At 37.2% G+C, this 26,966-nt stretch overlaps 1 protein-coding gene across 1 annotated transcript in view; it reads left to right on the forward strand.

The window, feature by feature from the left end:
- ATP10A (ATPase phospholipid transporting 10A (putative)) overlaps nucleotides 1–26,966 on the forward strand; it is a 111,534-nt gene that overhangs the window by 54,851 nt on the left and 29,717 nt on the right. The window contains exons 3-7 of the mRNA XM_038132825.1: nucleotides 6,777–6,862; nucleotides 13,216–13,322; nucleotides 13,421–13,552; nucleotides 15,905–16,038; nucleotides 17,624–17,876. Of these exons, the coding sequence (XP_037988753.1) occupies nucleotides 6,777–6,862; nucleotides 13,216–13,322; nucleotides 13,421–13,552; nucleotides 15,905–16,038; nucleotides 17,624–17,876 (712 nt within the window). The remainder of the gene's footprint in view (nucleotides 1–6,776; nucleotides 6,863–13,215; nucleotides 13,323–13,420; nucleotides 13,553–15,904; nucleotides 16,039–17,623; nucleotides 17,877–26,966) is intronic.

Genomic DNA, 26,966 nt, shown 5'->3' on the forward strand with positions numbered 1-26,966 from the left:
CAACTTCCCCCCTGTTCTGTGTATGCCAACCACAGTCTGCTGGCCTCAGACTGACTGTTAATCTTCACAGCTGCACCTCCACCCTCTCCACAGAGCTAAAAGACAAGAACAGAAGCAGCTGGGATTAAGTGGAGAAAGTTCATTCACTCTGAATGCCATGTTTGCAGTAGGACGAGCAGGTGATGGTAAATGTTGATAAAAAATATGAATCCGAGAGAAGACAGCATGCCAGTGTCCAGCTTGGGAAGTTTTTACTTGATTGTAACACCTTCTCACACTGGAGATGGCTGACAAAACTGTGATAGGGCTGATCTAAATTCTGCCCTGTAGTATTTGGAATAAAAGTTGTCTTTTCATTAGGACTGCTTCATTCCCTCTGTGCCCCCCTGCAGTTGCCAGGGGCTGGAGTCTCTCAATTCCTTAGGCAATTGCTGTATGTTACAGGCTTCCCTCACATCCTGGAGACATTGCTTAAACATGATACTTTGTAAGGTAAAGCTGCTTTTATCTGAAGACAGATTCCCTGTCTTCAGGCTGAGTTGGGGTCATCAAGCTTTGGTGTGTTTAACTGCATCCTGACACTGCCGCTGTTACTGTTAGGTTTTACTGTTCACAAGAAAACCCTTGCATTACTAACCACTCTTCCGTTAAGACTCCCCTGTTTTGGGTTTTATTTGTGGGATGATGTAAGAGCAGTGCTTGGCATTTCTCTCTTCTGGGTGAAGGATCTTAGTCTTTCCCATAGTAATTTCTTCTGGCAGAACTTCATCCCACAGGAAGTCAGACTGTCCAGCAGTCTGGACTAGAGCAGGAGCAGTGCAAGGTATAGTCAGAAGCTGACCTGAGGTGTTGTGCTAGTACTTTAAAATGACTGTGCAATGTTTCTGCCACTAATCTATGGACGTTTTCTTCCAGCATGTAAGAAATGGAGCAGAAAGACTGCTAAAAATCTTTCCAGAAAGGAGAAAGCACAGGAGAGTGGGGAGAGTTACATCTGTCTGTGAGCATGAAGCGAGAGGCCTCTGCAGCAGCAGCGTGGGTTATACACAGAGTTTTGGGAGTCCTCGAGAGGCTTGGTTTGTGGTTTAGTTGAAGCACTGAGCTAATACTGGGATTGGCTCTCAGAGACTATGCACCCATTCATTTATTTCAGTGACTAGCTTTTGGAACAGGCAGATACCACTTTCTGAATTGTCCAGATCAAGGTCTGTATTTCAGCCTTGACATACACTGTTCCCTTACCGCTCTCCAGCACTACTATAGTCCATAAACAAATTTATTCACACCACCATAATTTTCAGTGCATTGCTAAGGGTGGCCATCATCCTGAGGGACATTAAAACTTGCATGTTTGTATTTTCAGTATTGTTGACTTTTTTTTTTATACTTTTGTTCCGTGACTGACTAACAGCAGTTTCTTCACCTGGCTGTTACAGAATTATTTGGATCTTCCTAGGCCTTGCAAGCAATACATTTCTTTTCTGCAACCTGGATATTACACTGTTCCCTCGTATTATTTTCTACAAAGCGGAAAACTTTGGTCAGCCAGAGGAAGATCAGCTCCCTAAAATGTATTTGACTAGCTCAGTTGTTCCAATGTTTCTGCGTAATGAATATGGGTTACTTTTAAACAAACAATACTGAAAAAATCCAATTATAGTAGTAGTTTTAAGTGTGAAAAACAGAATAGTTAAATTCTAATGTACAGCTGGATCCTCTTAGTTCCTAAACAGCATCGATCCAACTGTTTCTTCCTTTTCTTGTGAATTAGTGGCACAGATAAATTGTACCATAGAGACTAATGCAGTTCAGACATGAAAACATTTCACTCTTCCAGTATATAAACAGTTCATATGCTTTGGATACATATGAACATCAGTATGTAATTCCATCAGTATGTAATTCCAATTGCACACTAATAAAAGGTCAGATTAATTTTATATGATGAAGGAAGAGTACTGCTCTATAAAAGCAGTAACAGGATGGACCAATGCATTAACAGCCTGAGTTCTTAGTGCACTTAAAGACTTTTAAACTGGAAAAGCTATTTTTCTGGCTCAGGCAGATTTTTGTCTATTAAATATTTTCTTTGAGTTGTCCCCATGACTCCATTTCTCCTTTTTTTTTGTTTCCTCCAGGCATACACGCCAAAACAAATCCCATAGCCCTCATCAGCCCTGCACTGCAGGGAGAAGCCTGGATAAGATCCCCAGCCTAGCCAGTAAACACAACGTGATAAGCGGGTAGCTGTCACTGTCACCCAAGGGCATCCTGGGTACCCACTGCTGTCCTATTGGAGGGAAGGACTGAACATCAAAGTCAGGTTTCTGCAACAGTAAAGTAGGGCAGATGAATAAAGGAAAACATTTTAATAACTATGCATTATTAATATCACTAGCAGGCTATTAAATCACCCATACAACAGGCATTTAATGAAGGGAAATATGTTGTTTGAACATTGTGTAATTGTCAAACTGACTCATCTGGTATGCTTTGCTTCTTGAGCTATGACAGTTTCGTGAGGTTGCCAGCAGAACTGAAAAGGCTGGCATTTCACTGTGGAGATTCAGAATCATCTTACAGCTGAAGCTACAAAGTCATATTGGAGACAGCTAAATTCACTCTGCTTTTTTTGTGACAAATCTTTATACTGTCTTCATCTGTCTACCTGTTGGTTTCCCACTCTATAAAGACATATTAACGTTTTCTTCCCCTCAACACTTCATCTTTTTAGGGTATAAGACACAGCCCAATTATTGCAGACCTTAGATATTGTTTTAAATGGAACCTTTTGTCAGATTTAATAGCTAGTGCATTGTTAAAAGGCTAGTCACAAAACCCTTTGCATCTGCAATTTAACTTTAATTTGAAATTCAGCTTCGAAGGAATCAATATTTAGCAGGTTTTTGCAGTTTGACTAGGTCTGCTTATGTAAGGAAAACAAGCTTTTCCATTGCTGCATTTAGACTAAGAATGAATTTCCCAAGGCTTTAAGAAAGTGGAAGAAATAGCATATATGTATAGGCTGTAAAACATTTTTCTAGCAAGAAGAGTCCTGAAGAAACGAAATACATTCCATGGAATCCTTCAGTATATAAAATACCCAGTATAAGTATCACCATGTGTCCTCTTGACAAACTTCAAAATTTCAGAAATACTTATAAGGTGTTCTGACTTCCTAAGAAGTCAGCTTTTTTTTTTTTTTTCAAGAAAAGCAGTGGACTAAAGCTATCTTAGCAAAATCAAAAAGTGAAGTCAGGGATTTGATGGAAGTCAGTTTCTTATTGAATCAGAGCCTTTCTTTCTTTTTTTTTTTCTTTCTTTTCCTGTTTTTTTTATTTTTTATTATTTTGATATGACATATGGTAGAAGAGTTGAGCAAGAAGTGGATTTTACTCCTCCAATGTATCTCAGGCATAATTTAATACTCTTCTGAAGCATAGTGAATTATTAGAGCATGGGTCTGGGCTCCAGGTTAAGCACTACCTAGTAGCAAAACATCTGCCTTGAGTGAAAGCAGTAGGTTTTGCTTTACTTTATTTTATGGGGGCTTGTCCTTAGAAATAGTCATAGCAAGTAAAATGTACATTGTAGCAAAAGTAGAACTGGTTGTTCAACAGAAACAATGTGACCGACATGAACAGAATTTAGCCCTGGCTTTTGCTACTCAACAGTAGTTTTGTAAAATACTCTGGGGAATTTATGTGCAATCAGTGAATCTCACCCCAGTTTTTTACAAGCCAGAGTCAGTTGTTCAGGCCAGTGGTGCACAAGGCAAAAGTTTGGGACAGCTGCCGAGGTACCAGATAAAAATGATGCATGCCTTCAGAAAATTTTAAAAAATGCCCCCAGCTGCTTTTTGTATATGACCCAGCCTTGTTGATGTGCACAAGGGGATGATGAGAACACCACAGAAGTCAAGATTTCAGGGAGATTAGGCACTGGAAAGCCTCACCTCAGATTGCAGTATGTCTAGGCATGGAGCTTTTCATCCCTCTTGATACTGGGACAGCTTTAATGCCCAGCAGTTCTCTAAGTGGGAAGTGAGATGTACAAAATCAGGTACATCAGGTAATTACTGCACAAAGGTCTGGGCCAGTTCAATGTTTGACCATATTTTGATCTTGTTTCTTGTGTCTTTAACAGTGGGAGAAAAATAAAGGTAGTAGTGGAGAATGTTTTTTTCATGGACTTTTACCAAGAAAAAGGAGCAAATCTGTGCACTGTAAAAGCAACAGTTTTGGCTTTAACTTCTGTCAAACCACAGCTTCTCTTAGCTGCTAATACATGAGATCATCATCACAGTTTGTGTTTCAATTACTGCTGAAGTGTGAGTATCAGCATTAAAAAGAGCTAAACTTTGATCATTGTGAAATCTTACATTAAATTTGTGCTTCTTTGTAACCACTGAAAGCAGTCACACACAGGCTGTGTTTAACATATTTGTTCTTTCATTTACCAAAAGGTATTTTCACATCAAAACAGTGTCATCAGCTGTAATATACAGTGTATATTTGCCCTTCCATTTCACAGGGAAGAGATGGAGCAGTTTGATTTATTAATAAACTGAAAAGCTTTTGCCATACATCAGAATTCATCAGCCTTTTTTCCTTACATAAACTACTATTCAAATTGGATTTTCACTCCCAGATATTATCTGGGTAAAGACCATAATCACATATTTCAAGTTAATTGTAACAGAACACAAATATACAGATAGATTTAATGATAAAGGATTTCTAGTTCCAAAACTGAGTCATAAATGAAAAGAAATCAACCAACAAAGGAGGGAGAAAGACAATATTGCGTGGTCCTCTCTGATCTTGACAAGATCTTTTTTTTTGTGAAGACTTTAGGAGGCTCTAGATTTAAGTACCTTTCTTTTAATCTTAATTTGTGAAATATAAACCTGAGTGGCAGGTTTTCTTAGCAAAAAGGGAACTCAGCTTTCCAACTGTTCTAGAGGTAATGTGTCCAACCACTCTCTCCCTCCTGAGTACAGCAGCTATACAAAACCTGCATTTGATTACATTGGGCTTTATTATTAGGGGTCTCTAGGATTCCCTCACAGACATTCATAAAAGATGTTAGGATTTATTTCTTTTCTTTTTTAAGACCATTGAATGAAAATTTGTGCTAAATTAAATGTGTTATATATATAGTTTTATAATAAGGAGAAAAGAAATGTTTCTTATTCCATCCAATTTATAAATGCAGTTTAAGCTACAGTGGTGAGTATTTGTAGATTAGTTTTTCTATACCTTTTATTTTTTTTTTCTTCTGCCAAGGAACATACTGGGGCAAGGAAAGAAAAGATCATCTGGGACAACAGGCAGGTGTTACGTCTTGCTAAGGCTCAGGTTCTTGACTGCCAAGCTTGATGTAATTTGGGGAGTCTGATTCTCAGCAAAGCAGTCTCAACTCAGAGCTGTCCTTTGTTTTTTACTACTTTTTTTCCCCTTGTTTACAAGCTGAATTCTGCACGTCAAAATTTTTCATTCCTCCACTGGGCTGTAGCTGTCTCTAAGTGACAGCCCATTTTCACAGTTCTCTTTATCATCTCGTGTTTCTTGAAAATACAGAAAAGGTTTTCAAAAGTCTCAGGTGTAGGTGGTTTGAATTGTCACGTATATAGTGTAAGTCTGTCTTTCTTCCAGGTGTAACCAGCAGAAAAATGGAGGGTGTTGGTTTTGATCCTGACATATCCTCTAGTTTCTTTTGTCTCTTACTCAAAATCTGGTTTCTTTCACCTTTCATCAAAAAACCCCAGAGACACCTGTGTGTTTCAGAGAAACTGGCAATAAGATTGTGTCTGTCCTGTGATTACTGGTTCTCAGTCAACCATTCTCACAAGTTTACTCTAAAAAGTAGTGGTTGGGGTCTCAAGCAGCTCAGGAAAACCATTATAAAACATAACATATGAAGTGCTGTCACTATTAATAGTAGTGAAAGCTTATTAATAAAAGTGAAAGCTTAATAATATGATAATTCACAATTAGTTCTTTGCTTCAAATGCTATGCAAAGCAGTTTTATAGAAGTCATCCTCATTGATGGAGATAAACAGCCTTCTCTGCAGGACCAGGATCAACGTGTCTGCTTTCAATGTGTAGTTTGAGTTAGCAAAAAAAGGAGAACCTTGATTTTTATTTAACAAAGTAATTCTGCTGTGATCCAATGTTTTTCCTCAAATACAACAAGGTGCTAACTACCAGTAAACTTAAATAGTCATCAACAATACCAGTTTCAGAGTAATGAGCTAGACAATCAAGAAGGTTTTTAAGTGATAATTAAGAAAAAGTTATTCTGCCATATGTGTAATTTACTACAGTAGACTAATTCATCTCTGTTGGCATAAAGCAATTAAGAAGGCTTGCTAATATTTCAAAAGCTCACACTAGCTTTTTGAAAATTGGCAGTGTATTGACTTACATTGTTCTAAATTTTCACTGGCTTCACTGAATAAGAAGGATAATGATAATGTTTAAGATTTTGAGATTTTTCAGGTAAATTTCATTTTTCCACTGCAGACCAAAATCATTTGGCATATTCCAGTTGCAGAACAGAAATGATCCTTGTAAGAGAGATTTTGGGAGGCATCTTTGGAATTTTTTTCCCAGGTCCCTTTGATTTTCAGTGCCCGTGGTCTGCATCTTTGCTTTCACTGCCTTTGGAAAAAAAATGGACTTTATCATATTACAAAAACTAGAAAAGAAAGTGATTTTGGATATAATTTTCATGTCTTTGCTCTAAATAATGAACATTCTTCTTATTCTAGGACTCAGAATTTGACCCCTTAAAGTTCACCAGTGTGATTGAATGTGAGAAGCCAAACAATGACTTAAGTAGGTTTCGAGGTTACATGTGAGTATTTCATACAGTATCCTTCAGTATACACTCCTTTTCTCTAATATGGGATAAAATAAATGCTTGTTTGCTTTGCACTGTCTTCTGTAAGTTGCATCATCATCATCACATCTAAATAGGGCTGCATATTTAAGACTCTTTTAGAGGATCCTCTCTTCAAAATGAGATGGGAACCTCATGTTTCCATTCCTTAGGATGGATTTATTTGCTACCTTCAATCAGCTTACACTACAGAAATTAATGTATGAAGCACTGCATTTACAGGCATTCTTCTCCTTTTCCTCCATGGATCAAAAAAGCCCATCTGGAAATGGGAAGAAATTGAAAACAAGTCCAAAAGAGGGAACAAACAAGCACAATCTGTTATACACTTTCATGAAGATGGGTCTATTGCATGTTTCTTTTAATACATGCATCATTGAGGAAAATCAGAAGGCAAAACTAAATTTCTCCAGCCATGGAGCTGTTCCTTTCTTCTCATTCAGATAAAATGAAATGATTGGCTCACACAATAGGTATGCCTGTACATTACCACATCACCTATGCTCACTTGACTTAATTCTAAACAAACAGAACTACATTACAGGGTGCTCATCTCTGGCCAATTAGTCCTGCTCAGAAACAAATGTTTTAGGATGTGCAAAACCAAATTTTTCGGATGTACAAATGTTTTAGGATCTGCTTCTTATGTAGCCTGGTCTGTAGTGTAAATGTATATTGATTGTGGTGGCTTAGGAGATGCACTCTTGAATGACTTATTTTTTTTACAGTCTGTTAACCACACGGAGAGTGAGAGCCCAGGATGCATAATTTTTGCCCAAATTTTAATGACAGGAGTTAAACTGACACTAATTCCATTTCAAATACAATGATTTACCACCCATGTTGATTAGGAGTGATAAGCAGTAGTAAATTGTGTAAATGTCACAAGGAAAATTACTGGAGCTCGGGGAGTTTTTTTACAGTGATGCCATTTACCATCATAGTTACTACTCTCAGATGTCACAGATTGTGTAGGATGTACTGTCAACTGGTGTAAATCAGGACAGTTTCTTTAAACTACATCAAGTTGTAGTGTGGGAAAATGTGTTCCTTTATTTAGCAGCACAAAGCTCTACAGTTCATGTGATGAAAAAAGTTTAGTATTAGACATTACTGCATGAGGCTGTGTAATAGAGAGCGTGCTCTACTCTAGGCATGCCATTTCCAGATACGGAAATGGAAAGGTTGGCAGCTTTTCTAGCACACTTTATGCGTAAATCTTAGTCCCCAAAATATTGAGCAGAATACTGTAGAAAATATGCATAAATTTTTCCTTCATTATGTATTTACTTATTTACTCCATATGGAAAAGGCCTGTGGCATGTAAGTTACAGAACAATTTGAATTACATAGCAGAAAACATGATATTATCTTTTTGATGATATTGTTTAGTATTGATTATATTTAATCTTTTTGTATTTTATAGTTTCACAAATGATGTGAATATGTTTTGATGCAAATTTTGAATCTGGCAGAAAGCATCAGGTGATTTCCAGCTCTCATCAGCTATGTTCCAAGAGATCTACAGCTAAAGGCCTATGGGCCATTAGAATTAGAGAGTGGGGAGCAACCCCTCAACAAATAAATTCCCAGTCCCCTAATTTATCACAGAAGAAGGCTTTTCATCCCCACTTTTTACAGTTCCTTCATTAGTATAATGGAATCAGGAGTCTATTTCAAATCATACATTAACAAGATGAATAGCAATTAACATATCTAAATTGAAACGTGGCATTGTCATGTCAAACTCAGATCTTAATTCTTGTTCAAAATTTTACCAGTAGTTGCTGCTTGAAATAATGGATCAGATAGCTACCAGCCAATAGCTCGACTGAAAGGATACCAAAATATTAAATACGAATCCCATGAAATAATAGACTTTCAACAGATCCATATGTAAAAGCTGTGCTGAAACATTACTACCAAAGTTTCCTAGACATTTTGACCACTTAGTAGGTTTCCAGTTTTGATTCAGATTTTTTTCCTGTATGAAATGCAGTCTTCGGTTTTAATGTCCGTGCTGACAAATTTTTCAGGAAATAGAAATATTATTGTGTGTATATGCTGTAAACATGTAAAAAATTCTGTTCCCCACAGTTTTTCTGAAACAAAATCACTACAGGTAGCCAATGTAGCACAAGCAGTCAAGGATAGAAGGAGACGTGATATTAAAAAAAAAAAGATACTTCAAAATCCATTGAGATGGGCCTAGCCCTATCCTATATCTGAAAAAGTGTGCATGCACATTACTGCATCTGAATTCTTCAGCTGTGTTGTCACAACCTGCATTGAACACGCTTGGGGTGTGCAGATGCACAGGCAGACTACCAGTTTTATTCAGGGGCTTGCTTTAATTCTCTTTTGCAGTTTCTGCACTCCCAATAACCCAAGCACATTCTCTCATTTTTATTTCCCCTATAAACATATTCTGTATAAGAAGAATAGAACAAAACCCAACATGCCCCCTGCCCCTATGTGTCTAGCCAGATTATGTACAGTATGCATGGCAAACATTCAAAAATCCAATTCCAGGTTCCAAAAATAGCAATATTTGCTTTAAAATCTTGTTTATACCTTTTTGTATGTATATGGGCAAGAGAAAAAGAGAAGTTGTAATTGGGATTCTGACTTTTCAGCTTTTCTGAAAATAGTAATTTTATTCTTAGACAAGAACATAAAATTTTATCTGATCATACCAAAATAAGTATAGCTTGGAATTGGAAGAAGAAGAAGAAGGAGATGAATACATGTGTGTATTTCTATTTCAAAGGTTGTGATAAGGTAACAAACCCAAATTAATATAAAACCATGTTGCAACTTTTTAAAGGAAAAACAAATATAAATCTATAGCGATGTCTCTTTAATGTGCTATAGTAACAGCTTCACTTCTGGAATAAAAAACCAAAGCAACCTAGACTAATTTTCATCAGTTGAGAGTCAGGTAATGTTCACTGATATCATGTTTAAGATTGTTGAATATTTTCTTTGGGAGTGTCAAGCCTTGGAAAGCCAGCTCTACCATTTCCTTCGTAAGGCACATGATAAACCAAAATGTGAAAGAAAATACTTTCTTTTGAATACAGTTATCATTGGTTAACTTGTTATCTAATGCTGGTAGACACATAACAAGTTAAAACATAATAGAAAGATGAAGTGAGCTACCCTCAGGGTAATTTTTGCATTGCTATATTAAACCAGAGGCTTACTTCTGTATAAAGACTTTCAGAGTGCTATAGTATAATAGTAGTTAACTGCAAATGATCTGCCCACTTCTCCTAATTTGTGGTGCATTTGTATTTTAGATGTGAAGATACCACATTTTTGCAGTGTCATCCATGTGAGAAATTGCAGAGAAAAAGAGCATTGCACCCACATTTGCCTGTGCATTTCCTCACTGCTTAGCCTTTGCATTTCAGGCATCTGAGTGGCTTCAGCCAGACACTTTTCTGAAGAATGACAGACAAAATTTTCCTTCTTTGCCTGTAACTTACACTGGCCAGAATCCAGAAAGGGGGAAAGCAGACTCTTCAGCCTTTGTAGCAAGCTTAAGGTTTATAACTCTGCAGAGCTAGAAATGGGAGCTAGGGTGTCTGTTAACCCAGACTCAAAGTTTATTATCGGCAGTTTTGTTGTCAAAGTGATCAGTTTTATCTAACTGTAGTTTTCAATATTTTTAAATCCAGACCTTTATGTCTGCAATTTTTTTCTTCCTTTTATCATCAGTGCCCAACTGTTTTATGTGTATGTTGTGTTACTGAGTCACTAGGAGTGACTGTAGACAAGAGGCAAATGATGAGTTTCCTCCAGCCTCTGCTGGCTTCTTTCTTCCAGATTTTGATTTCATCCATCTTTTCTAAAGGTCTGGTGAGCAACAATTGAGTTCTCTGACTTCATTTGGATATGGGAAAGTAAAAAGCAGTACCAAATGCATGTAAGGATGAGATGTGCTAAGAAGGCTCAGCCTGTGGGTGAGGGCAGTAGATTGGGGTTTTAACACCTACAGGTTAACTTCAGATGTTGCACAATTGTTTTGGAGTTGTTTTGTAAGCTAAGCTAGTAAGAACAAATATATAATTTTACAGAACAAATACACAAGTAATTGTATATGAAGTTTGCCATGTGCAATATACCTGGCCCAGTTCACCTGTGACTGTGAAGTGTAAAAAATTTACAAAGGTTATAAAACTATAAACCAGAGCAAGTACCACTTAAGTAGGTTTATCTCTAAAAAGTCCCATTTATTAACTGGAATCATAACTGTAATTTCGAGATTTTATTGGAAATTCAAACATTCTCATGATTTGTAAGAAAGCCTAATGCAGAATTTAGCCTGAAAAATCAGAGGAATGACAGAATCCTAGTAGCAGTGTAATTTTGACAGTATGGAATCATTAAGAAATTATTTCCTATAGTTCAAGCACAGACAACGTGACACCTACTGACATTCTGCCAGAGGGGTGTTGGGCAGCCCCCCAACTAATGCTGCTTTGGCAAAAGGTGAGACAGTGGGTTAAGGACTTTTGCTGAAAAGAACAGAAGTAAAAGCTCTGTTCTTCTATCTGAGACTGGCAAGGAGGATGGGCTGAGCAGGGGAAGTTGCTCTTGACTAAAAAACCACCTTTGACTTTCATGTCAGAATTGCAAATTTGGTGTTATCCACTTCTTTCTTTCTCCGTTTCTGGCCTCTAGTCAGATGTTATCACTGCAGCTGCTATCTCAGTAGTCAAACCCAATGCTTTTCCTCCATCCCTGCAGAGAAAAGCTATCCATAATTGTTGAAGCACCAATACTTTTAATATATATGTATATATTTTGAGCAGAGATGGGTATAATATATTGTGCTGAACTAAAATAGGCTGTATATGTGTGTGTATATACACACAGGTATATTCTGCTCACTAAAATCATTGACTGTTGAGGTTATGTAGCATAACCAGCATTGCAGAATATTCTGTAAGTAGTCCTACTAGACTGGGACAAGTACAAAGAACGCACCAATGTGAACCTTTTCTTCTTACAAATCTCAGAGTATTTGGTGTAGTTCCTAGCACTGAGATCCTAGAAGTATGTACTTCAATTACAATTTTGGTCCTCATTTAGAAAAAGAGAAGAACCTAACAGGGAAGAGCATGTATATATAACCCAGATGTGAAGGCTTAGAAAAAAGGAAGGACATGAAAATAACTTCACCTTTACATGAAAAGGACAATTTTAAGCCAGTTTGCAGATTTCAGGGGGCAGAGGATTTTAAGTGCTCAAATCCAGGTAGACATAAGATTTGGTGTTGCAGCAGCACAATGTTTAGCGTGGCATATTGAAAGTATGATGGTTTTGATGGTCTGATAGTGAGGACAACATTTAAACAATCCAGACTTGCTTTAGTCTTCTGTGAGGCATTGGGGTACTTCAGTTGATAAAATGAAATTTTATTCATTTGAAAGTAGTTTTAAATTATTATTTGATTTGTCTTTTTTACATAGTAAAAATTCTAATACCATTTTTAGTTGCTATTATTTTTTAGCATTTCCCTGTTAATTCTCATAAGACTATTTTCTGTATTTCTCTGTCAGCTGAAATGTCAGTCAGTCCATGCCATAAGTTGTAGTAGAAATGTGACTTCATTCCATTTTTCTCCTGTGTTTTGGTGTTAGTCAACAAGAATCCTCAGGGTGCAGGCCATTCTTAGATAGTTGGTGAGACAGTTCTGAAAATAATTTCTCTAATTCTCACTGATACATGGAATAAAAACACGGAATATTTTTCCTTTTCACTGAACTGATATGTCTTATCCCAGCACATCTTCACTACTTGTGAAGCACAGTCATTTCCCATTTTCACCATATTGCTTTCTAGGATTTCTTTAGTAAGCACATGTGAATAGTGGGTTAATTCTATCCAGTACTCAGCTGCCTTTAGTGGACTGGATTAACTGTGATTGCTCAGTCATTTTACACAGGCACAGGAAGTCCAGTGCATTTTCCAAGCATTAGCTAGGCTGCACACATGCTGTCAATTTGGCCCACGTATCTCTAGTGAGCATTTGTCCAGGACATTTGTGTATCCAACAGCAACTGGTGCTGCTCCAGCTGGGCTGATGCATGTAGGGGATCCTTGGGTGAGTAATCTCAAAGTCCAACAGAGAACCTTCCCAGGAGGAAGATGCAATGAAACATTTTGACATCAAATTGAGGAAAATGTACTTCTTAAACGCTGAAGGTGTTTCCTAGGCTTGTTATATTACAAGTACGATGTAACAAGCTTGATGTTTTGACATGCTGTGTTTTGTTCTGTTTTTAAATTTTCTGTAGTATTCATAAAAGTGGAAAAAAGGATGGACTGTTCAAAGAGAATCTTTTGTTACGTGGATGTACCATTAGAAACACAGAAGAAGTTGCAGGAATAGTAATCTATGCAGGTAAGAGCTTTTCTGTCTTACAGGGCATACCACATTTTTATAGCTATAAAATAATAGCCAAGTTCCCTATGACATATGTGGTGCAATTCTTTCTGCAGGGCATGAGACCAAAGCTTTGTTAAATAATAATGGACCACGTTACAAGCGCAGTAAGCTGGAAAGGCAGATGAATACTGATGTCCTTTGGTGTGTCCTCATACTTCTAATCATGTGTCTGTTTTCTGCCATCGGTAAGTGCTCTTTACTAGTAGAAACACTGCTACTTAAGTATTACACTGTCTTGGGATTCATGCACTTAGCTTTATAAAAAACATAAAATCTGCTAAAACATAAAATCCATAAAGCTGTTTCCATACTTATTTTTGTCAAAAATTAAAATGTCTTGATAAACAACCTGAGCTAAATACCTTCTTAATCTCAATGAAATATATGCTATTAGTACCAGAGATCTGAAGGCTTAGATTGTACTACCGTTGATAGCATCCAAAAATGTCAAGCCCACAGAAGTCCCCAGTTTATATGTAATCCCCTCAAAATTACAGGTGGTAGAATGTAACTTGTCATTAATCAGGCAGTAGAGTAATTTATGAGCAGAGAGTAAACAAAATCAGCGCAGTAGTATTCCCCAGTATTCCTTATTAAATTGAGGGCACAGTGCACAACATGGACTCACTGTCCCTAAGGCTGCAGCCATAACATAGAAGAAATAAGCAAAAGTCTGCATAAATCCAAGCAGATTACTCTCTAAACTTCTGGGAGTGTTTAAGGAAATGCTGCAGTTCAGGTTATGTCTCCTCAGGCCTTTTTTTCTGTTCATTTGTGAGAAAGAATTGAGTTTTACATTTGGCACAAAAAAATATTTTTTTATATATGGCATGTGAATTCCATTTCCTTAATATTTGTGTGTTCTGTAATGTTTGCATGTGAGTCATATGGCATAAACACCAGAATGTTTCTTAACAACCATGGTGTAGTTTAATAACAATCTTATGTCACTTTAATATATCTCTCTCTGCCTTTTTCCAGGTATTGTTAAATGCTTAAAGATGAGTATTTCCAGTTGTGAACCAGCCAGCTTATTTGTTTCCACTGAGTTCATGACAAGCTTTTGTAGTATTTCAGTGTTGGGGAGCCCAGTCCTCAGGGCTGAACTGTCATGGTGAGGCTTCAAAGCAGGGAGCTACTGCCTGCAGCTCTCCCCTCTGCCACTGCCCCCGCGGTGTTCCCCGAGCAGCAGCAGCGGGTGTGCCCTGTGAGTGGCTTCAGCCTAGATGGGGGTCCCCAGAGGTGGCCCTTAGTAGGTGACAAGTGCACCTTCCCTTCTGTCCCGTCTGCTACAAGGCTGGAAGCCGCCAGCAGAGGGCCAGAGCAAACTGCTCGAGGTGCTGACAGCCACAAACAGCTGGAAAGAAATTTGCTCGAGCCCTTTGAGTTGCCTGGTACTCTGTAGAAATCAGGCCATTTTTGCCCCTTCTGTTAATAAATAACAGGAGATATGAAAATTCTTTTGCAAATCTAAGGGTATTTATAAAACAAACCTTAATATAAGTGATTCTCAGTGTGGAGCTTTCTATTTTTGCTGTCAAGAATAACAATATATACATCAATAAAGACATCATGTGTGTGATCTCATATTGGTAGTATAGGACAAAATAATGTGCTCACTTAATGTGTTTTTATTTTTCAAGCACTCAGTACTGGATTTATGCATCAATAGGTAAAGGATCTCGTCAAAGGATGATTTACAGAAGATTACTTTTAAAGTAGACCTTTGTCCTTTATTTCTGATTTTCAGAATCAGAAAAAAATTCACTCTGTAGTGATAGTTTGAATGCTTTTTGTTGCAGAAGAATTCTTCCTTGTTTTTTACGCCTTAAAAACATCAGACATACTATTTTAGGGATTTTAGAATATTAAATCTTTGTGCTGCACTTAAAAAGACAACATTCTGCCTATTTTGCAAGAATATAATTTTCCCATAACAATAAAACTCTTACCTTTATTTAGATATCAGCACAATCAATTTAAAAAAACCCAACATTTTGAGCAAGATCTAGAAATTTTTTTTTTTGCTCTTCATTCCTCAGCTTCCATGCTGTTGACTCAGTTGATACTGTTATTTCGTTAGTTCTGTGCATGTGGTGGATATAATTCACACAGTAAAATTAAAGTTTCATCTAAAGCAAATTTACTGATAGCTGGCTGGTGATAGTACAGTCAGTTGATTTCTTTCATTTTGACACTCAGCACATCATTTAAATTGATCATCTTCTGAAGAAGTGTAGTTTTCTTTGGTGATGAGAGAAACAGTCTAACCTACTAATTTAGATTAGCCAGCTCACTTTATTTAGATAAAGTTATGAGAAATTAGTCTTACATGGCTTAAGGATAGCCAAAGCCATTTCTCAAACCCCAAATCCCATGGCACAAAAACCCATGGGTTTGGGGCATTTTTCAGAAGTCATGCAGAATATTTGAAAACAAATAACAATTTCCCACGTTACTCTTAAGAACAAAGTCATACTATAAGCATTTTTGCTTGGACTTAATTTGCTTTTTTCTCTCTTCCAATTTTTCTACAGGTCATGGTCTGTGGGTATGGCAATATGGTGAGAAGAAGAAACCAATTTTTGATGTTCCAGGGCCCGATGGCAAATATTTGTCACCTGTTTTAGCTTCAGTATATTTATTTCTGACGATGATCATAGTGTTCCAGGTAATCAAGTTGTACATGCTGCCACCTCTGTTCCTAGTTGGCTGCAATAAAATTATATACGTGCAATATATGTAGTACTCATTTTACCACTAAGGCATATAAGTAGCTAATCAAGCACTAAAAAGATCCCAGAGGGTTGTAATCAGTAGCACACGGTCTATTTGGAGGCCGGTCACTAGTGATCTTCCCCAAGGTTCAATACTGGGCCCAGTGTTGTTAAATAACTTGTATGAAGGGGCAAATGCCTCCTCAGCAAGTTCACTGTTACCAAGCTGGGAGGAGTGGCCAATACCCCAGAGGGTTGTGCAGCCCTTCAGAAGGACCTTGGCAGGTTGGAGGGAATGCTCAGAGGAGGACTGCCTGAAATTCAAGAAAGGCAAGTGCAGGGTCCTGCACCTGGGGAGGAACAACCCCATGAACCAGAAAACAAGCTTTACTCTTCCTGTCTACCCACTGTGAAACAACACCTCAAAGACTGAGGATGCCACTTCGGGTGCAGTGTTCTGCTATGAAAATAAATTTTATACTTTTTAACAGCTTTTCAGATATATTTTTCTTAACAAACCTTATGTCAGCCAGGTAACAAACTATGTTAAAAGTTTCTTGGTCCTGAGGAGAAATATCTTGAATGGTGAAAGTGGTTAAGTTCAGAGAAGTAAAAGAGCCTCATGTCACTGAGATATATGGAAGTTTGCCTAGTGGGACACTGGAGGAGGTTGCTTTACTGGAGGCAACAACTTGTTTATAAAAGGGAATGAAAAAGACTGTAAAAATAATTTTTACCCTGAGGGATTGGGTTATGATATTGGTTAAGAAAATTCACCACTGATTTCTTTAAACACCTACATTTCACTGTATTTTATGTTTAAATGACCATATTCGCCACCCACAGCCATGCTATAATTTCTCCCACGTATCTAATTCAGAAAACTAAACAATGTTTGCAGTCAGGAATTTCTATTCTGAAAAAAAATCTGCAGAGAAAAACTTACATACAAATTAGGTATTTTATGTAGTTTTGAGAATCCTCAAGAAACAGTTGAAAATCTTTTCATGTCTCCTTCTTCAGCGTTTATAAAATGTGATCTTCATTCAAATAATTTGCAGTACAAACGTCAAGGCCAAAGATATTGTTCCTATGGAGAGATTAACATTTCTCATTTTGTTTCTTGTATTTCTGCAAAGTGAATTTGTAAACAGTCTATTTATGCAGAAGAATTTTATTCAATCCTTTCACATCTATAGTATTCTGATTGTATGGTCTGATTTGGGTTGGGATTTTTTTTTTCTTTTCCTTCCCAACTATTTTAAAGCTCAGCTTATTAGCCTAAGAAGTATTTGCTTCTGTCAGTTTTGATAATCAGTTTTCTAGACATAATAACACGTTCCACCTCTGCAATTCACCATAGATTTTCCTCATCTAACACAGTAAATAAACTCTTTAAGCACAATAATAACTTTAGGGTAGATGTTTGAAGTACATGGCCTCTTTATGTTCCAATCTAGTACCAAGTTAACTAGCTTGAATAATTGATTGTGTTCTTGATTCTGTTTTCTCCTAATTCTTCCCTTTTGTGTACTCTAGGTTCTGATTCCAATTTCTTTGTATGTATCTATTGAAATAGTTAAAATCTGCCAAGTATACTTTATTCATCAAGATAAAGATTTATATGATGAAGAAACAGACTCTCAACTGCAGTGCCGAGCTTTAAATATCACAGAAGACTTGGGTCAGGTGCAGTTTATCTTTTCAGACAAGACTGGGACACTTACTGAAAACAAGATGGTTTTCCGAAGATGTACTGTTTCTGGAATAGAGTATTCCCATGATGATAATGGTGAGCTCATGGTCACGTTTTCTATCTAACAGTTTCTATCTAACTTTGGGCAAACTGAAGTAGTCATAAAAGTTGCTGTAATCTTAAATCAAAAAGGAAAACAAAAGAAATTTAACAGCTCTTGTCAGATCAGTGTAATTTCATGGCTGTGTTCAGCTAGCAATGACAATCTTACCAGAGTGTTCTGTAATATCTACAGTATGTTGTCAAGACATTTAAAGCTTCTGGCTTTAGCTCCTGATGTAATAAAGCACTTGAGTGCATGGCTGATGTAAGAAAATTGAATGGTGCTGCTGGTATCCCACTTCTTTGGTGTGTTTGAAGTATACAGTGTAAAATAACACTGTAAAGCATACAGCCAGATTAGTGTCTGATTGAACACCTGCAATGAGATTATCCTTTTGTACTGAGAAATAAATGCGAAGATGCCAGTTTTCATATTAACGAGAAACATAATTGGATAGAATTGCATATTTTATGTTACTTTTTTCAGAGTCTTTTCAGTGCTCCTGTGTGAAAAGTCTGTGTCAGGTATGTTTGCTCTATGAACACTGCAGTGGAGAGAATATCCACAAGTATCAGCCTCTTAAAACAGTAAAAGATTACTATTTTTCACAAGGCAGTGTGAGAGTTGTCATCCCTGTGTTATTTCTTCATCCTTTTAAAATTATGATTCCTATTGTACAATGTTTGTAGTTTGTGTTATTTTTCTCTAACATACTATCATTAGCATTTTTAAAAGAACAGATCTTAACTCTTCAAATCATATTCTGTATGCACAAAAACATTGACAACTACAATATTCTTGTTTGCAAAAAGTAAGTTTCTTTTTCTACACAATACATAAAGATCTCTGATTAGGAAATTTTCTCCAAGATCACTACAGAATTTCAGCTTACAAATAAGATACAGAATAAGATAAAGAATCAAAATAGACTGGGAACTCTAAAACATGCTTTAGAAAGATGACAAGATCTTAAACTGGAAAAAGATATTTTTAAGTAGTGGATTGTTCTTTTTTTTCTCCTACTTTAAAGTAGTACTGAGACCTTACATTTAAGGCACTTTTTTCAAGAAACTAGACCTTTGGGTAGTGTTACAAGTGTTATGGAAAGGACTTAGGGACAACTTAGGGACTAAGTCCAACAACTTTCTGCCTCTGTAGAGTAGGTAAGAAAGAGATGAAAATTAGAACTTAAACTATGTTGCTGGATTCCTAAGTCTGCTTATGACTCTTTATTCATTCTTTTTTGCTTCTTCTCTGTCATTAATTGTTTGCTTATTTATACTAATTTCAGAGTGTATTCTGTTCCTCTCAAAAATGATGTTATTGCCAATTAAAACAGTACAGAAAAGGTATTTTTATGAGCTTGGTATCATCTGATGATATGTTAGCTGAACTCAGGCCCTTAAGTTTGAGTGTTGAATGTTTAGATCTTTTTTCTTCAGATGTAGTGAATTTAACAGAAATCTATGTTTGTGCATGCTTTCCTATTATGATTTCATATTACGATAAAAAAGTTAATGAAAACAGAGTGAATTTCACTACAAACAAAAGTTTCAGATACACAAACTGATTGATTTTTTTCAGTCCTTCTTTTCACCTAGGCCTTGCTTGGGCTTCAGTGTAACTCCAGTCAGTATAAAATTTCTGACAAATATAATTTTTAAATTGACACCGAATATTTACACAGCATTTTATTATTTTGTTGTTTACCCTCTAAGGAAAATAGGTCTTTCTCTATAATTCTTTATATAAATTGTGATAATTTCTATTTATTTGTTGTCTATAATCAGTGTAAATACCACAATAAATACTATTCTTCATTGAAGTATTTTGTTAACTCTGTTCTGCAGTTTGGTTTTATAACCATCTGTTATCTTTTCTGCTGCTGAAGCCTTCTTGTTCAGATATGATAAAACGTCTATCACAGCTCTTTCTGGTTTTAGGGTGTGCATCAACAACATTTCATTGCTGTGTACTTACATGCAAATTATTTGTCAGCCACTTTTCTGTGTCTTATACCAGAGTATCTGAATTTCCTGCATACATTATAACTGATGCCATCCTGCTCTGCACCTCAGGTTTTGCTGAAGATTTAGTGAAGTAGAAAATTCTGAAATTCACTTAGGGGGTGATCTGAGTCTGTCATATATGCTACAAAATCAAGTAAAATGCATTTGCCTTTTTTGATCTGTTTCAAAGATGATACTACATCTTCACATATCCAAGTATTTTTTTCATGCGCAGTGGTTTATTTCTTGGAATCAAACTTTGAATAGCACTTCATATGAAGAAATTAATTCAAAATTAGTGTACATGGGTCAGGATGCAAAAGCTGCCAATAACAGGTCATTTTCCACTGTAGAAGTGGAAAGGACGGAAATAACCTTGCTACGAGCTCTTTGGTTGAAGTTTGTTGTTCTGCTGCGATGGGGCTTGACCCTGCTCATGATAAGATCCTGTTTTCAGTTTTGGAAAGCTATACAAAACTTTTAACTATTCTTTCAAATTTGTCATGCCAGATGTTTGCCTCAGGCATAGATTTTACAAGAGAAATTTCAGTTATAGCAGCACCATTCAGCCATATCCAAGAACAAGGTTAAGATGTAGCAGACGTTTTTTCCCATGGCAAGATCTTCTGGCAAGTTTTCCACTGAAGTCAGTTGGAGGCCCTGTATTTTTGGGCTAAACCATGCACACACATAGAGCAGGAGAGTTATGTCTACACTGGCAAGTTGAGGTCTGAAATTTCTGAACTTTTGAACTTCTTTTCTCTTTTAAAGCATTTTTTTCTGCATAGTCTAGGACTACTCCATATATGTTAATTACTCAACCAACAGATTGTGAATAGCCATCATAAATTTTCTCTATGCTGCTTTATAAGCTCGTCTCCCTAAAATTTATTCAGAGTTATGAGAAATTATCCCATTTTTTTCTGTTCTACTTGTTACTATACTGCATTTGACATTGTCATATCTCAGTTCCTTGCACTCAGGGAGTGCATTAAGCAGCGCACATGAGTTCCCTGACATGTAGATTGATCTTTCCCCTTCTTCCTCTCCCTATATATGCAGTATGCAATTTTGGAGGGTTGGGAGCTACTTTAAAGGTGTATGCTATGCTGTGTTCAGTTTGGCATATTTGAGGCAGCATGTCTTTTTCTTGATTGGTGGGAGTATCCTTTTTTCCCTTGGAAATTCATACCGCAAATCATATAAATTCCCCATGTGAAAGTTGAGCTTTATGATTATGAGGGAGAGTTCTGTTTTGCATCAGACATGGATGTATTAATTATGATTTTCATCACAGAGGTTTATGCAGACCTTGTGCAGGGTTGAAGCAATTATTACATGCTTTAAAATAAAAACAGAAACCCTGAGTGAGACTTAATACATTTTTAGGTATGGGAAGCAAGTTTCATTAATGTTCTGGAGAAAACATTTTCCTCCAGAATTCTCTATAAGCTCAAAGTTTCTTATGACTGGTGGATGATGCTTTGCCTAGGAGTATAGCATTGTTTTAGTCTAGACAAGAGGTGACAAAAACATAAAATATAGAGGGCAATAAATTGCACTAGTGTGGGACAGAATCAGCTGGAGGTAGTACAAAGTATTACTCAGAGGTTCTGCTATGCAAAAGCTTAGCACTGAAGAGGAATCCAGGAGTAATAATAGTGCTCCCATGATGGGAGCACTATGAAATACTCATCACTGTTGAGGTCATTCACAGTATTTTGGTGGTGGGTTATGCACTGATTTGGATCAAACTATGGGAATTTGCACTGCACATTTAATTCCTGTGGAGACTATATTGACAAGGATGGGAACTAGTTACCTAATTGGTGATATTTGCATGAAGGATAGTAATCTGATAAGTTTACAGTTACTGGAGAAAATTAAACATTTGTGGGATGTAATTTATCAGATTTTTTTAGACATCTGTGATGGTCTCTAATACGTGCCTATTTCTCTGTGGTGTAGAATTCTCTGTACAGACAAAGATAATTCCCACCTCATGTCTGTATGACTATTATCTTCTCCAAAGATTCTTCCTGACTGGCAGAGTGTTCATTCAGGAGCACGGTATGCCATGGACCACTCGATGTAGAAGAATGATTGTCCCATTCATATGTGTCTTGGGTATTTACAGAATACCCATTATCACTATACTCTGCTAAAATCCCAGAATTACTCTTCCAGTCAGTACTACCTTCTAGCCCAAAAGAATGTTAGCACCAAAAAAAAAAAAAAAAAAAAAAAAAAAAGAGAAAATGTGTTGTTTCCCTATATGTGAAATTGCATGGCCATACCAGCACGCTTCATTCAGGCTAGGAGACAGCTCCTAGCAATTCTTAGAACTGGCCATGCCCCAAGTTTGCCTCCTAATCCCAGAGACATTAGGTGCCCAAAAGCCCACTGTGCTTCTGAAAGTCCTTACATGATTTAGCTACAACCAGATGGTCTTGGCCTGACATTTGTTGTAGTTGTTTTCCAAATGCTGCATTAATCACCCTCTTGCCTATGGGATGTGATCTCTGTTTTTCTAGTTTTAGCTACCCATTGTATGAAGCTGTTGACAAAACACAAATTGAATCTCCATGAATACAACCACAGAAATCTGAAAAATTTTTCCTTCTTTGAATTCTTCCTCCTTCCTTCCAATGACTGAAAAAAACTATAGACAACATAAGAATAAGAGAAGTTTATGGAATTGAAGGTAGATGATATAAACCTCAGTGATTTTCTCTTGTTTAACAAAGTTCCTTCATCACTAAATCTGAGAGAGAATAAGTTTCTTACTGCTGTCCAGTTTTATTTGATGAAAGTTGGCTAGCAACTAATTTTTACAGGAAAATACGTTATGTTAAAAAAAAATCTTTCCTACTTCAGGGGGCTGTTTTGTAGTGGAATTTTCTCACTCTTTTTGTTGCAGTAATGAGAACATAGCCTGCATAGTCCAGGCATATTACAGAATTATTTTTTCTTTAAGGCATTGAAATTGAAAAACCTTTTCCCATAAATGCAGTACTTGCTTCCAAAGGGATTTCTCATCTGCCACCTTTAAAATCTGATGAGCTTCAGAAATCAGGATAGTCCATCTAGTCTTTCCCGGAAAGCTGAAAATCTTTAGCAGAACTGGGTGCTTCAGGCATTCTGTGTAGCTTTTTTGTAGTTTCTCTTTACCTTTCTTACTGCTTTTTAAAAATTTATAATTGGTAACTAAGGAGAGAGCCAGTATGAGCAGATGTAGAACTCAGTACATTGGGAGTGCCCCATTTTAAATCCTATAAAAGACAGAATAACTCATCCCTAGAGACAAGTACTACTTCTCTCTAACCATATACCTACACTGACAATTTCTCTGAAAAATCTCAAGAAAAAAAAGGAATTATCTCAGTTTCTCAGTAAAGGGTTCTTAGTAAAGGACTTAAGATTATTAAGCCCTTGGCGATGTCAGAAGGTTAGAGGAAGTGAAATCTTGGTGCTTTCTTATGTCATATCTTGCTCTTATGGGCAAGTTCATGCAAAGTAAATTAAGATTATGTTAGTCAACTTGTACAAATTTATAGCATTCTAGCTGCTTGTCTCAATCTTTATGTGGACACTAGAGTGCACTTCAAAGTGAAATAAACTTGCACTTATAAAATAATAAGGAAATAAGGTGGTGTGATGGTGTAAGTGCTGCACATATAGATTTACTTAGTGTCAGTTCAGTAGCAGCCTTATTGACTGGTTTGAGGCAAAATGGAATTTTTCCATGGTGAAATAGTGCCCACAAGATGAGACAGCTTAAGTATTCTGGCTTGAGGGGTCTGCAGTTTTATGCTGCTTGAAGGGAAATTCTTTACAGGTTCCCAATCTCACATTTCAAAGTGGAACATCTGGCTGTGTGGCAGCAGTGTCTCTGTCAGCCTGCCAAATGGACTCCTTGTCATAGAGCATATATGGCATGGAAGGTAAAACAGAAAAAAAACGTAAAATCAAAATGAGATTAAAGAAAAGGATTTTTAAAATAAAAGAATTTATCTTCAAGAAGATAAAGAATTTATCTTCTCAATACTGGGCAGCTATTACAGGAGTTTTATTTATAGCTTCCTGCCGTCTTATGAAAGATAAAAGAAGGTTAATGGAATAAGTATGAACTGTTGTTTCTTCTTTGTGTCATAAATATGAAGCGGAATACAGGATAGTGAAATTTGACTTTCATAAATTGCATTGCTGTGTTACCAAAGCTGTTTGTGTTTTTGCCCTTAATAAGAAACTGGATAGAAAAAAAGATCAAGGCCATCAATTTTTAGTGCTGAAACTGAAAAGTATCCCACAACAATGTCTCTCAGGTTATAATGTTCACAGGAAAAGGTTCTCAATTGGAGGGAGCTGAGTGGGTGGAGAGAACAGCATGTTCCCAGAGAAGCACGCACTGCACAGCTGAAGCACTGTGAACCTTAGCCACAGCATAACGATTGAACCGAGTTTCATTATTTCTTTAAACTCCTTAATTCTTGCTGCATAATATGTAAGACTGCACTTGAGAAAATGTTGAAAGGTGCTCAGGCTTGTTTTTTGTTGTTGCTGTCAGGTTTCCCTTGGTATAAACTGAAATAACACCATTTGTATCAAAAGAATTGCATTTGATTTGGTTAATGAGATTCTAGTCTTGTTCCTACTTTCCCTTTTCCTCCTTTTTCTCGGGGGCAAGGACAATTAAATGGATGTGTTACAATAAAACCTGTATAGGGAGCAAGAGATAGCTATTATTATAGAGACTAAAAAGAACCGCGCTATCAGTGTAATGCTAATAAATAAACTGCTGCATTAGGAAACAGCTTTTGCTATGTTGAATAAACAAAATATGTTTAGATGTAATGCAAGAAAGAAGAAAGAGCAATGAGCAATCCAGAGATATGGTATGCAGGCAGAACTGTGTATTGTACATGAAATGCATTCTCTGCTTAACCATAGTAGAGTTACAGGGAATAAAAATTATATTCAGTTCAGGATCTTTGAGGTCTTGTATCTCAAGACATATTTTCAGAGCACAAACCTAAAGTAGGTATGATTATTAAAGAAAATGTATCCTTTTAGAAAAATCTCTGCTTGGAAGGGAGTTGGACCAACTGAGTGGCACATTTTGTGAAGCTGAAGTAATTGTAACATTTCATTCCCTGTCAAGGGTTGTTACCTGTTATGAGAAGAAACAACACAGATTTCTGTCAGCCTAGCATTCAATTTCAGCATCTATGGTGAAAATATTATCCCTATGGCAAATCCAAACTGTTCTTATGCTTTTCCTGAGAGTGGCCATGTCCATATGCAGCACCAGCTCTGCTTGAGACTGGTTTTGCTGCTGAAGGCTCTAGAGAAAATGAGCCGCAAAAATGTTTTTCTTACAATTGATTTAAATCTTAAATGTTGGTAAAGTGTGGAAAACCTTACTGCTGTGTCATCTTGGGCAATGCTTTTTCAGCCTGAGGTTAGCAGCATGTAGCAAGGAGCCTGCAGAAGATCTTGAAGGCAGAGCTTGCACTGTCTGACTGGGCACTGCCCTCACACAGGCCTCATCCTGGGGTGTGCCCTCCATCATACCTCCCCAGTGGAGAGAAGGACAAAAGCCCCTCAGTGTGATGCTCCATTCTGGTTCTTGAGTCATCATCTTAGATTAACATACTGTGATATCCACCTGGCTCCGTCCTTCCTTCCTTCCTTCCTGAGCAGTGAGCAGTCTGGCACAGTCTGCCTCTCCTCTTGATCCAGGGCCTGGATCTCTGCTTAGTAGGTGCTGCAGTTCAGTTTGGGCCCTCAGTGTAGACTGCTCGTGATATAGATAAGCCTATAATCAGTTGAATTACAATTCACACTATAGGAATCTGCATTTCCACTGGGAAAATACACAGAAGCTTACAGAGCAGAAGAAAGTGGGAATTAGTGGGCAAGAGTGATGGGAGAGGTTAGAACTGCACTGGCCGAAAGCACATGCATGAAATTGCAGGAAGCAGCCTTTGGAGGTGAAATGAACTTCATTTACTTGCAGCTCATCACTGTGCAACAGAAGGACCAAGGAGACCAGTGGCCTCCCTAATTCTTTGAGCTGTCCTGTAGGTTCTGTAATACAAATCAGAGAAGGAGGCAGGTACTGGAAGGATAAGGCAACAGTGCTGTGCTAGTCTCTTGGAAGCTGTGTGGCTCAAGGAGCAGCTGCCTACACAGCAGTGAATTTGATGTTGCTCAACCTCTTTTCCACCACATGACACAGAGGAACATGTATCTCACCAAATAATGAAGAAGACTCCCCAGTCATTCACCATTAGTCTACATCAGCCTCAGGACCTGGGCTGCAGGGCTCTATTCAAGCTGTGGAGCAGAAGTGAACTGCAGTGTGTCCTTTGTGTCTCCAAGTGTGCTATGGTCCTTTCTACATCCATGGTCTGAATTTTTTGCCAGGAGGAGCCAGAGTGCAGTGGAGGACATTGCATACTTGGGCACACATTTAGAGCAGTGACCAGGTGTGCAGTCACAGCCAGGACTGAAAAACTCCCATTTCCCAGATTTCAGACAAAGCCTATATGTGTTTCAAATGGATGCATGATACTGTAGTGATAGAGCTATCACCATGTACTGTGTCTGGTCTGTTTTCCACTCCTCCAGCTGCTTTTTGAAAGCTAAAACATGTTTGGAAATTTCAGTGGATAGTGAGGGTGGGTTTTTGTTTGTTTGTAAAGCTAGCTGCATTAAAAGTGATCATGTGCCAAACTCACCCTATATAATGCAAGATTATTCTCAGGAAGTATTTGGAAATAATTCCTTTGTTTGTTAAAGGCCTGAATAATTAACTTACATGCTAGTGATTTATCATTTGCTATTAGGAAAATCTAATTTGTTACACTGGAAAACCAAAGCAAACTGAGCCACAAGTATGTAACTTGTATGGTGTGGATTATTTTGAAAGCATAATGAAAAACTTTTCAATGAAAACATAATGAAGGAATAAATAGATACCTGTTAGAGTGGCATTTGCCTGCCTAATGAATAGCCCAGATTTCTAAATACCTATGGTCTTTAGGAATGAAAAAATATGTTGTACATATT

Source organism: Motacilla alba, chromosome 1 (assembly GCF_015832195.1).
Source record: "Motacilla alba alba isolate MOTALB_02 chromosome 1, Motacilla_alba_V1.0_pri, whole genome shotgun sequence".
Taxonomy (NCBI): domain Eukaryota; kingdom Metazoa; phylum Chordata; class Aves; order Passeriformes; family Motacillidae; genus Motacilla; species Motacilla alba.